Raw genomic sequence first — 13,949 nt, 5'->3', positions numbered from 1 at the left:
TCTGGAGGTGACATTGGTGGGTGTGGAGTCATCTTCTCTCCTGCTGTGCCCCCCCAATGGCTCAGATGCTTGAGGGGCCTGGAGGGACAGCCTTCTGTGCAGGTGTCAGGCTAGAGAGCCACAAGGATCTGCCAGCCCCTACATGAAGACCCCTGAGCCCGGGGAAGCTTATATTGTGGCTGTAATACATTGTTATTAAGGTTCTTCGTTCCACAGAAGGTTCATCACAACAATGCCAGAAATGTGCAATTTCTTGAACACAACACAATGCATTCTTTAATTGTTACTACAACTCTATGGGGTGGAAATTTATCTCTCACTGTTCCTAGATGAAAATACAGGCTCAGAGAGGTTAAGTGAGTAGCTGAAGACCACATGCCTAATCTGGTAGGGCAGATTCTGAGGTCTCTGGTGGGTAAGTTTGCAGAAGCAGCTATGCCCAAATCCGGATTCAGGTTCTCATCACCTCTGCAGTCTGCTGTGAGCCATCGATCAGAGAGGAGAAGTGATTCACCACCTCCCTCTGACTCTCAGCCACCCAGAGCTTGACCAGTGGGTCTCACGTTCTGGGCAAGCCCTTCTCTCCCTCCCCATGACCACTCATTTAGGTTTAGGCAGGGCCTTGAACTTCCTTTCTCAGGGTGGAATCGGGCCACAGGCTAAGTCATTTCCCTTTGAGGGACCAGGTTTCACCTAGTGTGGAAGGCAATAGTTGTCTTTACCTTCTAGTAACAGAAGCTCATTCCCCATGTCAGTCATGTTTTCAGTGGACCAGATTCCACTCCCTGTATCAAGTTCTCTCAGCCAGGACTCAGTTCTGATAAACATCCAACCCAGACAGGTTTATTTAAACAAAAGTAAAATGTACACCAGACATAAAGTACAGAAATAATGTACACCAGAAATAATATAGCAGCTCGGTTATATTAACTCACCTAACGATACAATCCCGGGGTTTCCCCTCCCATAAATGGATTCAGGTTCTGTCCATCTAAGTTCTGTTGCTTTTCCTTTTACAGAGGAGGCAGCAGGGTCATGGAGATGGTGATTTGGACAATATCACAGAGTCAGTAAAACCGATTGGAAGTTCAGGTCTGCCTGACCCTGAAGCAGAGAACTTTGCCTAAACAGTCACGGGCGTGCGTTGGTCTTAAGGAGAAGCATGCATTTCCAAGGGGGCAGAGCGCTATCACCCAAGGGAACAGCCAGATACCTAAGAGGGTGGGGCTAACGCTCAGGAGGTGGGGCCAGTGCCTGGGCGTGCTCAGAACCAGAGGGGTGGGGCGATCAGAACCAGAGGGGCGGGGCGAGACCAGAGGTCGTCTAGTCACCTAAGCGCCTGCGCAGAGGCTCAGCCGCTCGCACTCCTGTGTGGCTGGGACTTAACCTTGACTTCGACTAGCCCCAGTGTCCTCGTGAGCCACTTCTGTCGGGTCCAAGGCCTGGCTCCGCCATGAACCGGTGCGCCGAGGCGGCGGCCGTGGCGGCCACGGTGCCGGGCGCGGGCGTCAGGATTGCGGGACCGCGGCCACCGATGGTGCCCCGCCAAACGTCCTTCTTCCCGCCACCGGTGCCCAACCCCTTCGTGCAGCAGACACGGTTGAGCGCAGCGAGGCGCATCCAGGTGAGGGGTATGGGTCAGAAAGCGGAGAAAGATCCAGGCGAGGGGCGTGGGTCAGAGAAAGGAGGTGCATCCAAATGAGGGTCAGAGAAAGGAGGTGCATCCAGGCGAGGGGCGTGCGTCAGAGAGGGAAGATCCAGGTGATGGGCGTGGGTCAGAGAAAAGAGGTGCGCCCAAGTGAGGGGTGTGGGCAGAGGGAGGAGGCAGGTCGGGAGGGGAGGTGAGACGGTCTGAGGGTGCCCTAGGTGTGACATGGGAAGCACCTGGGGGGGGCGGGGCGCGAGTCTGGGAAGCAAAGGAAGAAAGAAAAAGATGTAGATCTGAGAGAGGAGGGCTTGTGCAGGGGCCATGAGTCTGCAAGGGGCAACGACGTGGGTCCGAGGACAGAGGGCCCGGGGAGGGTGGTCTGAGGGGGTGTGTGAGAAGAGAAGGTGCAGGAGCATGTGGGTCTGAGAGGAAACATTCATTGCATGCTGAGAAGGGGAAATGAAAATTTGAGTTCGTGAGAATGTAGCAGGGGGCCAGCCTATGACAGGAGAGAGGGTGTAAGTCCCTTTTTCTTCTCCCTGCCCCCCACCCCTGCCACTCCCACCCCCACCCCAGGTCTGGAGTTAGAACAATGAGTGAGGCCCTGGGATGATCTAGCTGGGCAGGGGCATCAAGGGTGTGACCTCAGAATCTAGGAAAAGGGACAATGGGGTTGAGCTTAAGGTATTTTAAGAGGTTTTTGGTCCTGAATCAGTCTTCAACCAAACGATTGTAGATTCAAGAACTAGAGGTAGCCCCAGCTCTCCCACTGTTCAATGGCTGCTTAACGAAAAGGAAGTTTCCTTTCCTTTTTCTTGTTAAGCACTGCTTTTACCATTAGCAGTCCCTCTCATTCTTTGGACTTCCTCTTTGGAGAAGTTAGCGATCAAAGAACGAGATAGACCATGTCCGGTGTGGTCTGTAGGGGAAAAAAAGTGGTTGCTGATGGTTTCTTGTCCATAGCACAAGTTTCTTTACTTTGGATTTGAAATAGTGTCATTTTTGCAGAACCTACATGTGTGCACTGAGGCCGTGGTCCTCTGCAGTGGGCACAGGTCGCGTGCTGGTCTGTGCAGCGTGGGTGGTGGTGACGGTAATGATAGATGGGTGTCTGCTGGAAAAAGGGTGTGAGAGAGGAAGAGGAAGATAATGTAGTAATAGCTCTTTGCAAAGAAACGAAATGTGTAAAGCTTAGGTCTTCAAGTCTGTAAATAGATTGATGTCCCCTTGGTATCTTAAAATTTTAGAAGCACTTCTGAGTACACTGACTGTATCATTCAAGATTAATTTTAGCCAAATCACTCATACTTAAAGGAAAGTATGTCCATATATTTGGCCTCATATTTTTGAAAGAGGATCAAAGAATTTATATTGTACCTAGAGGAAATTATTAACTTTTTCTTTGAATAGCATGGCCTGTTACATTTAGGGCGCTCTTCGAAGTGACTCTAGAAGAGCTAATGTCACAATAAAAAGATGGCCGGTTTCCATCAGAAAGCATCTCAGGCCCTGCCGTCTGTTCATTGTGTGACTGTGTCACTTAATGGCTCCAAACGCCACTTTTCTCATCTATTAAATCAGAAAAGCGATACATCAAAGGAGGGTTAAAATTAAGTGAGGTAATGTGTGAAAGAATCTGGCATTGTTGACTGGTCTTTTTTAAAATTATTTTTTCTTTTCTTAAAATTTATTTTAGAGAGAGGGGAAGGGAGGGAGAGAAACATGGACATGAGAGAGAAGCATGCGTCCGTTCCCTCTCACGTGCGTCTAGACCAGAACCAAACCTGCCACCTGGCGTGTGCTCTGACTGGAAACTGTACCCATGATCTTTCAGTTTGCGGGACCATGTCCAATGCACTGAGCCACACCAGCCAGGGCCTGATTGCTGATCTTAAGATTGATAGTTTTCTTATGCTCTTTGTTGTCTATATTTTTAACATAGTACTCAGAATTTACTATGTGTATTGAATGGAATTGAATATAGTCTGGGTATTTTTTAAAAATTAAAAATTCATGTAAACCAGAGACACTAAATAAGTTTAGTCTAGGTGTAGGGAAGATTAAATAGACATAATTCGAAAACCATGTGGGCTGTATTTTTCCATTTAAAAGATGCATATACTTTAAGCATGACTTACTAAGATTGATTCAGACTCAATTTAACTTGAATTCAAATTTAATCTTGAATGATGATCAATGTCTTGCTTAAAGACTGTTATCACTTTTGCATCTCATAACAGGGCTGAGCTTTCTCCTTCCTCTTTTTGGCTATTTAAGGGCCTGTTACTTAGTGCCATGGAGAAAAGTAGCCCAGCTCCCATTTCCTCAGTAGACTATAGAGCGAAAATAAGTGTTTAGTAGTAACGGTGGGGTCACTGACTGTACAAAAATATTCATTGAATGCCTACAGCGTGCGAGGCACGATGCAAGTCTCTGGAGATACAGCAGTGAACAGGAGAAATAAGGATGCTGCCTCTCTAAAGCTTACATTTCACTGAGAAAAAACCACAAGTACAAAAACATGTAATTTCGTGTTCTAATGAGTGCAACGAAGACAATCCAGAGAAGAGGATAACCCTGATAGAGTGAGTGTTCAAAGAATGTCTCCCTACAGAGATGACACACTACCAACCGGGAATGTGATGGAGAAGCCTCCCAATTTGTCAGAGTTACTAAAAAATGGTTTACTATTAAGTACAATTACTTGTTGCCAAGCTGGAAGTGGCACAGAAAAAAAAAAATAAAGTTGCCCAGCATTTGACACCTTGCTCAGTTAAAATCCATGTTAGCTACTCATTTTGAAAGTTAGTAAGTATTATATGAATATGCTATAACCTCATCTCAACTGTACTTTTGGGGTCTATGCCATGGTTATTTCTTACATTCAAGATTATTTCTTGGTCATTACTTGCCAGACTGTCTGTATTTTACCTGCTTTGGAGCCGACCCACTGCAATCTTTTCTCTGGGGGTGTTTGTCAGAAATTATCCCATTGCTTAACAGCACAGCAGCCTGGGGCAGTGAATAACGATTGGAGCAAACACCAAGCTAACCAAAAAGCTTACAAGAAAAAGCTTGTAACTATATGCTGTCTAAAAAGACACTTTCAATTCAAAGACCCAAAAAGGTTGAGAGGTTTATATATATATATATATAACACTCCACCCAACAACAGCAGAAAACACATTCTCCTCAAGTACCTATGGAACATTTTCCAAGATAGACAATTATAATAGCTTATAAGACAAGTCTGAGGAAGTATAAGAGGATTATAATAAGACATTGTTCTGTAACCACAATGGATTGAAATTAGAAATTAGAAATCTATAACAAGAAAACTTGAGAAATTCACAAATGTGTGGAGATTACATTACATGTTTCTAAATAATCAATGGCTCAAAGGAGAACTCATAGGAGGAGCTAGTAAATACTTTGAGATAAATGAAAATGAAGACACAATAGACAAAAATATGCAGCCGATGTTGTTTCAAAGTCTGAAAACGATGTTTTAAGAAGGGAAAATAATAGATCAATTTCCTTCATGATCATAGATGTAAGAATTCTCAACAAAATATCAGCAGGTGAAATACAGCAATATATGGAAAAGGAAATACATCCTTCTAACTTTGGTTTATTCCAGGAATGCAAGATTGGTTTAACCTCCAAAAATGTATATTTCAATGCAATTCATCATACTGGCGGAACATATGGGGAAAAAAACCATAAGATCATTTCGATAGAAGCAGAAATTTTGTTAACTCGCTTGACAAAGTTTACCAACTACTACTGATGTTTGAGAAAATTCTCAGTAAAATAGGAATAAAAGGGACCTCTCTCACTCTAATGAAGGGCACTATCTACCCCAATAAAAATTTCAACAAGCTTTTTTGTTTGTGTGGAAACTGACAAATTAATTCTGAAATGTATGTGGAAATGCAAAGGATCTAGACTGGCCCAAAAACAGTTTGAAGAAGAAAAAGTTGGAGACCCCTGATTAAGACTTAGTTACCACAAAGCTACAGCAATGAAGAGAGTGGGAAATTGACCAGGATAGATGAATAGATGGATCAATGGAACAGAATAGAAAACCCACACATACATGTTCAATTGCTTTTTGACAAACTTGCCAAGAAAATTCACTGGGGAATGCGAAGTCTTTTCAACAAATGGTGTTGGAACACTAGGTAAATCTATGGATAAAAATGAACCTTGATTCCTGCTGCACACCACATGCAGAAAAATAATTTTAGATGGACATAAACATAAAAGCTAAAACCACACAGCTTCTAGAAAATAGAAAATACCTCATGACCTTGAAGTCTAAAGATTTCTTAGAAAGGACACAGAAAAGAATAAAAATAAAATAAATTCGTTTTCAGCAGAATTACAATTTTTCTCATCAAAAGCTACCATTAAGAAATTGAGACTTCCGGCCAAGATAGAGGTGTATATAGACACACTGTGCTTCCTTGCACAACCAAAAGCAGGACAACAACGAATTTTAAAACCAAAAACAACCAGGCCTGACAGAAACTCGAATTGTATGGAAGTCCAACAATCAAGGAAGTAAAGTAGAAACACTTACCTGGACTGGTAGGAGGGGTGGAGATAGGCAGCTGGGTGGACAGGACTTGTGGCAAGGTGGTGGCTGGCGCACCCGGTGAGGCAGTAGCTTGCAGTCCGGGTGGTCCTACATTCACATGCAGATAAACCAGGAGGAACAACTGGGGAGCAAGACAAACCCACAACCCAGGGCTCCAGCCCCGGAAACAAAGCCTCAAACCTCTGACTGAAAACACCTGTGGGGGTTGCGGCGGCAGCAGGAGAAACTCCCAGCCTCATAGGAGAGTTCATTGGAGAGACTCACAGGGTCCTAGAACGTACACCAACCCATGCACCCGGGAATCAGTACCAGAAGGGCCCACTTTGCTTGTGGGTAGTAGGGGAAGTGACTGAAATCCGAAAGAGCAGAGCAAGCCTCATTGACCCCTCTCCGGCCATCCCCCACATAACAGCGTCACAACGCTGTGATGTGGGTTGTGCCCCGCCCTGGTGAACACCTAAGGCTCTGCCCCTGGTACGTAACAGGTGCACCGAGACAAAAAAGAAAAAATGACCCAAATGAAAGAACAGTTCAAAGCTCCAGAAAAAAATACAACTAAGTGATGAAGAGATAGCCAGCCTATCAGGTGCACAGTTCAAAACATTGGTTTTCAAGATGCTCCAGGAACTCACTGGTTACTTCGACAGTATAAAAAAGACCCAGGCAGCAATGAAGGTCACATTATGTGAATTAAAAAAAAATCTACAGGGAACCAACAGTGACAGGAAGGAAACCAGGACTCAGATCAAGGGTTTTAAACAGAAGGAAGAAAGAAACATTCAACCACAACAGAATGAAGAAACAAGAATTTTAAAAAATAAGGAGAGGCTTAGGAACCTCCAGGACACCTTTAAACATTCCCACACCCGAATCATAGGGGTGCCAGAAGGAAAAGAGGAAGAGCAAGAAATTGAAAACTTATTTGAAAACATAATGAAAGAGAATTTCCTCAAACTGGCAAAGGAAATAGACTTTCAGGAAGTCCAGGAAGCTTAGAGAGTCCCAAAGAAGTTGGACCCAAGGAGGAACATACCAAGGTACATCATAATTACACTACCCAAGATTAGAGATAAGGAGAGAATCTTAAAAGCAGCAAGAGAAAAGGAGACAGTTACCTACAAAGGAGTGCCCCTAAGACTGTCAGCTAATTTCTCAAAAGAAACCTTGCAGGCAAGAAGGGACTGGAAAGAAGTATTCAAAGACATTAAAAGCAAGGACCTACATGCAAGACGACTCTATTCAGCAAAGCTTTCATTTAGAATGGAAGGGCAGATAAAGTGCTTCCCAGATAAGGTCAAGTTAAAGGAGTTCATCATCACCCATCACCCAGCCCTTATATGAAATGTTAAAGGGTCTTATCTAAGAAAAAGAAGATAAAAAATATGAACAGTAAAATGACAACAAACTCACAGCTATTAACAACTGAACCTAAAACAAAAACAAAAACAAACTAAGCAAACAACTAGAACAGGAACAGAAACACAGAAATGGAGATCACTTGGAGGCTTTTCAGTGGGGTGGGGGAGGGGAGAGAGAGGGGAAAGGTACAGAGAATAAGTAGCATAAATAGTAGGTAGAAAATAGACAGGGGAGGTTAAGAATAGTATGGGAAATGGAGAAGTCAAAGAATTTATGTGTATGACCCATGGACATGAACTAAAGGGCAATGTGGATGGGAGGGGGTGTGCAGGGTGGAGGAGAATAAAGGGGGAGAAATGGGACAACTGTAATAGCATAGTCAATAAAGTATATTAAAAAAGAAATGGAAAAGGTAAGGCGTGGAATGGGAGAAAATATTTTCAATACATATGTTGACAAAGGCCTTTTATCTACTTTCATTTTTTTAAGGAATTTATTTATCTTTAGAGAGTAGAGAAGGAGAGAAATATCAATGTATGGTTGCCTCTTGTGGGTCCCCCGCTGGGAACTGGCCAGCAACCCAGGCATGTGCCCTGATTGGGAATCGAACCGTGATCCTTTGATTTGCAGGCCCATGCTCAATCCACTGAGCTACACCAGCCAGGAGGGCAAAGGCCTTTTATATATAACAGATAAAGAAGTCCTACAAGTTGGTATAATAAGACTAACAACCCAGTGAAATGGCCACAAGTTTGAAAAGACACTTAAAATAAGAAGTCAAAGGAATAACCAAGAAACACCTGAAGAATGTGCTCAGCTTCATTGTGCATGAAGGAAGCGTTTGAGTTAAAACCTCAAGGAGATAGCATTTTTCACCTGCTTGAATGGCTGCAAAAGCTGACCACACCAAACACGGGTATTCTCACCCGTGTACAGCGACAGGCGCTTTCACACTTCATCTCCATACTTACCGTGGAGATATAAAATGGTACAACGACCACTTTGGAGATCAGCTGGGCAGTATCTTACAACGTTAAACATACCCTAACCCAGCAATTTCACTCCCGAGGAAATGAAAACACGTGTTTACACAGAGACTTGAACATTAATGTTCTTGGGAGCTATAGTCATAATAGCCAAAAACGTATAATAGGTCACCTGCCTGTGAACAGAAGAATGGGTAACTGAATTATAATGCTCGTGTATTTTTATTGTGTAATGGAATCATACGCTACAATGAAAAAGACTACACTACTAATGCACAGGAGAGCGCAGTTGAATCTCAAGAATATGAAGTGAAAGAAGTCAGACATGAAAGTGCATCTTGTGTGGTTTCATTTATAGGATGATCTAGAACAGGCAAAAGGATGGAGGAAGAATGTCTGGCTCAGTGGTGGCCAAGGGCGGGGGGAGGGCGTCTGGGCTGCCAAGAGTCATGGGAGGCCTTTTGGGGGTGATGGGGATGTTCTATAGGTTGACCATCATAGTGTTTGTGTAGCATTTGAAAGACTCATAATCCCTACACTTAAAATAGGTGCATTTTCTTTTATGTAAATGATTCTTAATCAAATTGATATCTTAAAAAGACTATCAACACCAGATGTTGGCCATGGCTGAAATTCTTATACATTGCTAGTGACATTTTATAATGATCCAGCCACTTATTCTTACCAACTTGGACTTTCAGATTTTCTTCCTTGGAATTTTCCTGCTCCCCATTCGTGGCTTATTCCTTGCATTTGTTTTATTACTGGCGTGGCCGTTTGCTGCACTTTCAACACTGGGCCGTCCTGAAAAGCCGACCCATCCCATCACTGGTTGGAAGAGGTAAGAAATAGTTATGTCTGAATACTAGGTAAATCAAGATAAAGAAGAATTGATCATAGTTTAGTCATCAGTAGAGTCACCTAACTGCTACCTACTCAATTGTAATTATTTTTGTTTCTCCAATGACACTGTTCTTACTTTATCATATGTACAAACTATTGCCCAAGAACAGATAGTCTTCTGTTGAAGTTGCCACTTCCTAATATTAAAATATTTTGTTTTCTGAGTTATTGCCAAAAAGTGATAGGTCCCGGGTTCTCAAAGACCCAGTGAGTATAGCTAAACCACTAAAGTTGAAAAATAACTGGCTTTTTTTCCCTTTTCTCAGTTTTTGTTCCTCTCTCATAACTACATACTTTAACTGATATAATTAAGTGGATCAGTTACAGTATATTTGTTCACTGCTTTAGTTATTATTATTAACAACAACTTCACTATTGATCAGTAGAGCCTCACTTTATGGAACATTAGCACTGAGTTCCCCTGAACTGCTTTGCAAGCATTGTGTCATTGGCATGGAATTAGAGAATGGATGGATGATGAATTCCAGTTACCAGTAGAAGTTCATTGCCATCAGGCACAACCCACTTGTCATGCCTACTATGTCCTGAAAGTGCAGGCTGCTCACGTGCCCTCCTTGGGTGTCACAGAAATCCACCGATGGGTTTCAGAGCACTGTTAAACTCTTGGGGGTTGTGCACATTTTTCTTTTCGGCATGCAAAGGTCTGTTCCTTTCATCTAAACCACAAATGAGAATGTGTCCTTCACAAATTCTGAGAAACGTCGCTGTAGAAACTTTTTAAGAAATGTGCAATGTGCTGTTCAGTTCATGTTCCGGTGGACAGACATCAACGTGAACACAAGGTGGCTCAAACTGGAACCAGCGCCACAGCTGGCAGTGCCTCAGGGACAGTAAGTCCCATGTCCATCATTGCGGATCACACCCCTTTGTTCCAGAACCAGCGGTGCTAGTCACTGAAACACACTGTATGTTTCGTCACTCGCTGATCCCTCTCAATCATTTCCTTGGTTGCTATGCTAACAGCTTATGGGAACTTGTGATGATGGAAGGAATAGCCTAAATATCCAGAAAACAGGTCAAGTACGTGTTGGAAAAGAAAGTTCTGCTTTTGTTAATTAAGCCAGTAGCTCTCTATCTCCTCTCAAACAGGTAACATGGGAGTTACTATGCAGCCCTAGACTTTTAGCCATTTTTACAAAAAACATTTGAAGTAAAAGTGTTTCACGGCTTTGAACATGAGATACTTCGGATAGTAGTTGTCAGAAGCTACATCTCTATAAATCAGAAAGCATGAAAGGGTGAGCTTTTTATCCTTACGTAAATAGAGAGCTTAACTCAAAACGAAAGGGCAAGAAGGGAGAGACACAGTCATTTCTCCGTGCTCTCCTGAATGGTACGTGTTCTTCCTGCATCTCACTTCTCCTCACTGTGAAATAAAAACCAGACTAACTTCCTCAGCAGCTTGTTGCTTAATAGTTCCTCACCATAATATCACAAGACGGTTGAGAAAATTAGATAGGAAGTCCATTTTTTTAAAGCTCTCATCTGTTGTCTGAGTGCAGGATATGCATAGTACTTTTTGGGTTTCATGAAAAATGCTCATGTGCATCCTGAGATGCGCTCATTTGCATCCTGAGATGCGCGGCCTCAGTTTGCATTTCCAGGAATACGTGTCTGTGTCCCTACTCATTTGAGCTCTTCGAGGACAGAGACTGGGCCTTACTCGTCTTGCGTGTCCAGCACAGTTCCTGGCACCATGTGATGAATGAATTAATCTTTAGTGACAGATGCTGTTGGAAAAGGAAGCAATTCGATTTCTGGAATTGTTACAAGTGCATCTCTGTTCCAGAGAAGGGAGAGAGTGGATTTTCTTTAAGATTTTTGATGGCGTCTTAGAACGTTGACTTGTAAAAAATTGGTCTTAAAATCACTCTGAGAACAGTTTCAGCAGAGAATTCTAAAAGCGTTTGGGGAGAGGGGAGCATCTTTGTGATGCAAATGCAGGTCCCCAAGGTGGCTGCTTTGAAGGGCAGAACTGATGGGATCTTCTTAGAGGGATGTGTATCGAAAATTCATTCTTTTCACTTGAGGGTCCCAGAAGAATGGAGCCACTTATTAGCCATGTGTCCTTGGTAAAATTACTTCCCTGGGCCTCAGTTTTCCCACCTGTAAAATGGGGGCGATAGTAAATAATACATATTTTATAAAATTGGGCTGAGAATTAAAGAAATTAATATATGCAGCGTACTTAGAATAGTGCCTTGCAGCTAGTGAGTGCCCTGTGGAAGTGTGAACCCTTCTTCCCAGCATATATTTTCAAATGGAGTGTTCTGATATGTTCTGGTTTTCCCGTGGTGTTTTCAAGTAAAGCCCAGCGTCGGCCGCTGTGAGCAAAGCTAACCCTGTCTTTTCTGTCTGTGTCTTCGAAGGCAAATCACTCAGCCAGTTTTGAAGTTTCTGGGTCGTGCCCTGTTCTTTTCGATGGGGTTTACAGTGACCGTGAAAGGGAAGATCGCCAGTCCCGTGGAAGCCCCCATCTTTGTGGTGGCCCCCCATTCAACCTTCTTCGATGGGGTCGCCTGTGTCGTAGCGGGGCTGCCGTCCATGGTTTCCCGGAGTGAGAACGTGCAGGTGCCTCTGATTGGCAGTAAGTACTTGTACGGTGATGTAGATGAAACGTCTCATGCTCACGCCTTACCCCTAAATCATCTTGTTTAGTTTATTGGTGCACATTCAAGAAACTTTAAAATGATGAAAGATTTCAAACATCCTTGCTTTCTTTTAAGGAGGTACTATGTCAAAAGAATGATTCAATGAAAAGAAGATTAGGCTTCCCTATATATGTACCCATATAGATCTTTTAAAATCTTATTTTTATCACTGACCATCATCTCTTTCTGTTCGTACATATGAAAGACCAGTTTTTTAAATACCAAGCACACTTGATTTTTTTTAGGGGGGGAAAGGAGAGAGAATTGAAGCAAAGAATCTGCAGAAACACCCGTGCATGCTGTGTCATGAATTTCTCTTTCAAGGCAGTAGGCTGATTCGCACACACTACGTTTTGTCTCCAACTGGTTTCTTCATTTCCCCCAGATCTCCACCAGGGACCAACATGTAACTCTTTGAAAATTAGGATGTGGAATAAGAAGTGCTTCCTGCCATAAAAAAATAACAAAGCAAGTGAAGTGCTTTTCCCCCTGGATGCCTGGTGGTCCCTGGGGCGTTAGTCGCCCAGTAACTTTCCCCTGTTGTTTGAAGGCCTGTGCAAGCACCAGAGGATGTGAGAGAGGGAGAGAGTGCAAAGGTGGCCTGATGTTGCCTTGGTGCTCAGCGGAAATAACAGTGGCTTTCGCTGCTTTGTCGTTCAGCTAGGGAAGACGCTTGCTGCATGTGACTCCTGCTTTATGTAATAAGGCGCTTTCCTGACAAATTGCGTGGCAGTGGATTTTTGATAAACTGAGTTTTATTTTGCATGTGCTGGGAAGTTATATATTTAGAAGGCTGTTCAGCTGAAAATGCTACTAAAATGAGTAATAAAGCTTCTGTCTCCTGTGTGCCATGAGGTCACATAATCAGTTTTCAGGATGTCCCTGAAATTAAACCAGATGACCTTGTAGCACGTTGCAAAGTCTGAATGTCAGTTGAGGAAGGCCTTTAGGGAGTAAACTGCATTTCCTTCTTTTCATATTCCTGCTGCTAATTTCCGTTAAATCAGTGAACTGTTTTTTCAGGTATAAATATCCACCACTCTTTCTGACACCAGAAACTAAGTTCTAATAAACATTGAATTAGAGGGTATTTTTAAAGTTATTTATTTTTTATTTGCAGTCCTTTTAATGTCCACAAAATGTGTTTCATGATTGAGCCAGTGTTATTATTTTGGTAGCTTTAGCCAAAAAGAAAAAAAAGACTTGACTGTGGGTTTGTTTGTTTTTTTTTTAAAGGACTATTACGGGCTCTGCAGCCGGTGCTGGTGTCCCGTGTGGACCCGGATTCGAGAAAAAACACAATAAATGAAATAATCAGGCGAGCCACATCAGGAGGGGAGTGGCCCCAGGTAAAACACCACGGATGTGGACGGAAACGCATCGAGAGTCTGTTTATGGTACATTTGTAAACACACTCGTTGGCACCCACAGACGGCAGTATCTTGGGGATGTCCATTGTAGGCATCTTTAGTGAGATAGAAGTGGAATAAGTGAGTGAACCTTAAGAAGTCCTCTTCCCCATGAGATGCTCCAGGGACTAAAAAGTATCCTTTTTTTATTCTCCAAACTCTTTGAACCAGTTTTTACTCTGGGTTCTAAAAAGTAATCCCCTGCCTCTCGAGTGTATTTACCTTGAAAAAGAAGAGATGCTATTGCTCAGTTGTATTCAGCCCTACGACGGGTTTACTAAACATGTAATTAAGATCTTTACCCTTATCTGAAGTATATTGCAATAGTGCTTTTCAGTTCCCGAGGGCCTAGCAGAGTCACCGGGGGAC

General features: G+C 43.0%; 1 protein-coding gene across 2 annotated transcripts in view; it reads left to right on the top strand.

The window, feature by feature from the left end:
* The first annotated feature begins 1,319 nt into the window (after positions 1 to 1,319).
* Positions 1,320 to 13,949, top strand: part of LPCAT2 (lysophosphatidylcholine acyltransferase 2) — a 56,638-nt gene continuing 44,008 nt past the window's right edge. The window contains exons 1-4 of one of the 2 annotated variants that reach the window (XM_037141538.2): positions 1,320 to 1,624; positions 9,298 to 9,437; positions 11,890 to 12,107; positions 13,408 to 13,520. In XM_037141538.2, the coding sequence (XP_036997433.2) occupies positions 1,454 to 1,624; positions 9,298 to 9,437; positions 11,890 to 12,107; positions 13,408 to 13,520 (642 nt within the window). In that variant the 5' untranslated portion in view covers positions 1,320 to 1,453. The remainder of the gene's footprint in view (positions 1,625 to 9,297; positions 9,438 to 11,889; positions 12,108 to 13,407; positions 13,521 to 13,949) is intronic. The other variant, XM_037141537.2, reaches the window with a different exon arrangement.

This window comes from Artibeus jamaicensis, unplaced genomic scaffold (genome assembly GCF_021234435.1).
Source record: "Artibeus jamaicensis isolate MK-2021 breed Jamaican fruit bat unplaced genomic scaffold, CSHL_Jam_final contig_3152, whole genome shotgun sequence".
NCBI lineage: Eukaryota > Metazoa > Chordata > Mammalia > Chiroptera > Phyllostomidae > Artibeus > Artibeus jamaicensis.
This window is presented reverse-complemented; position numbering and strand designations above follow the sequence as displayed.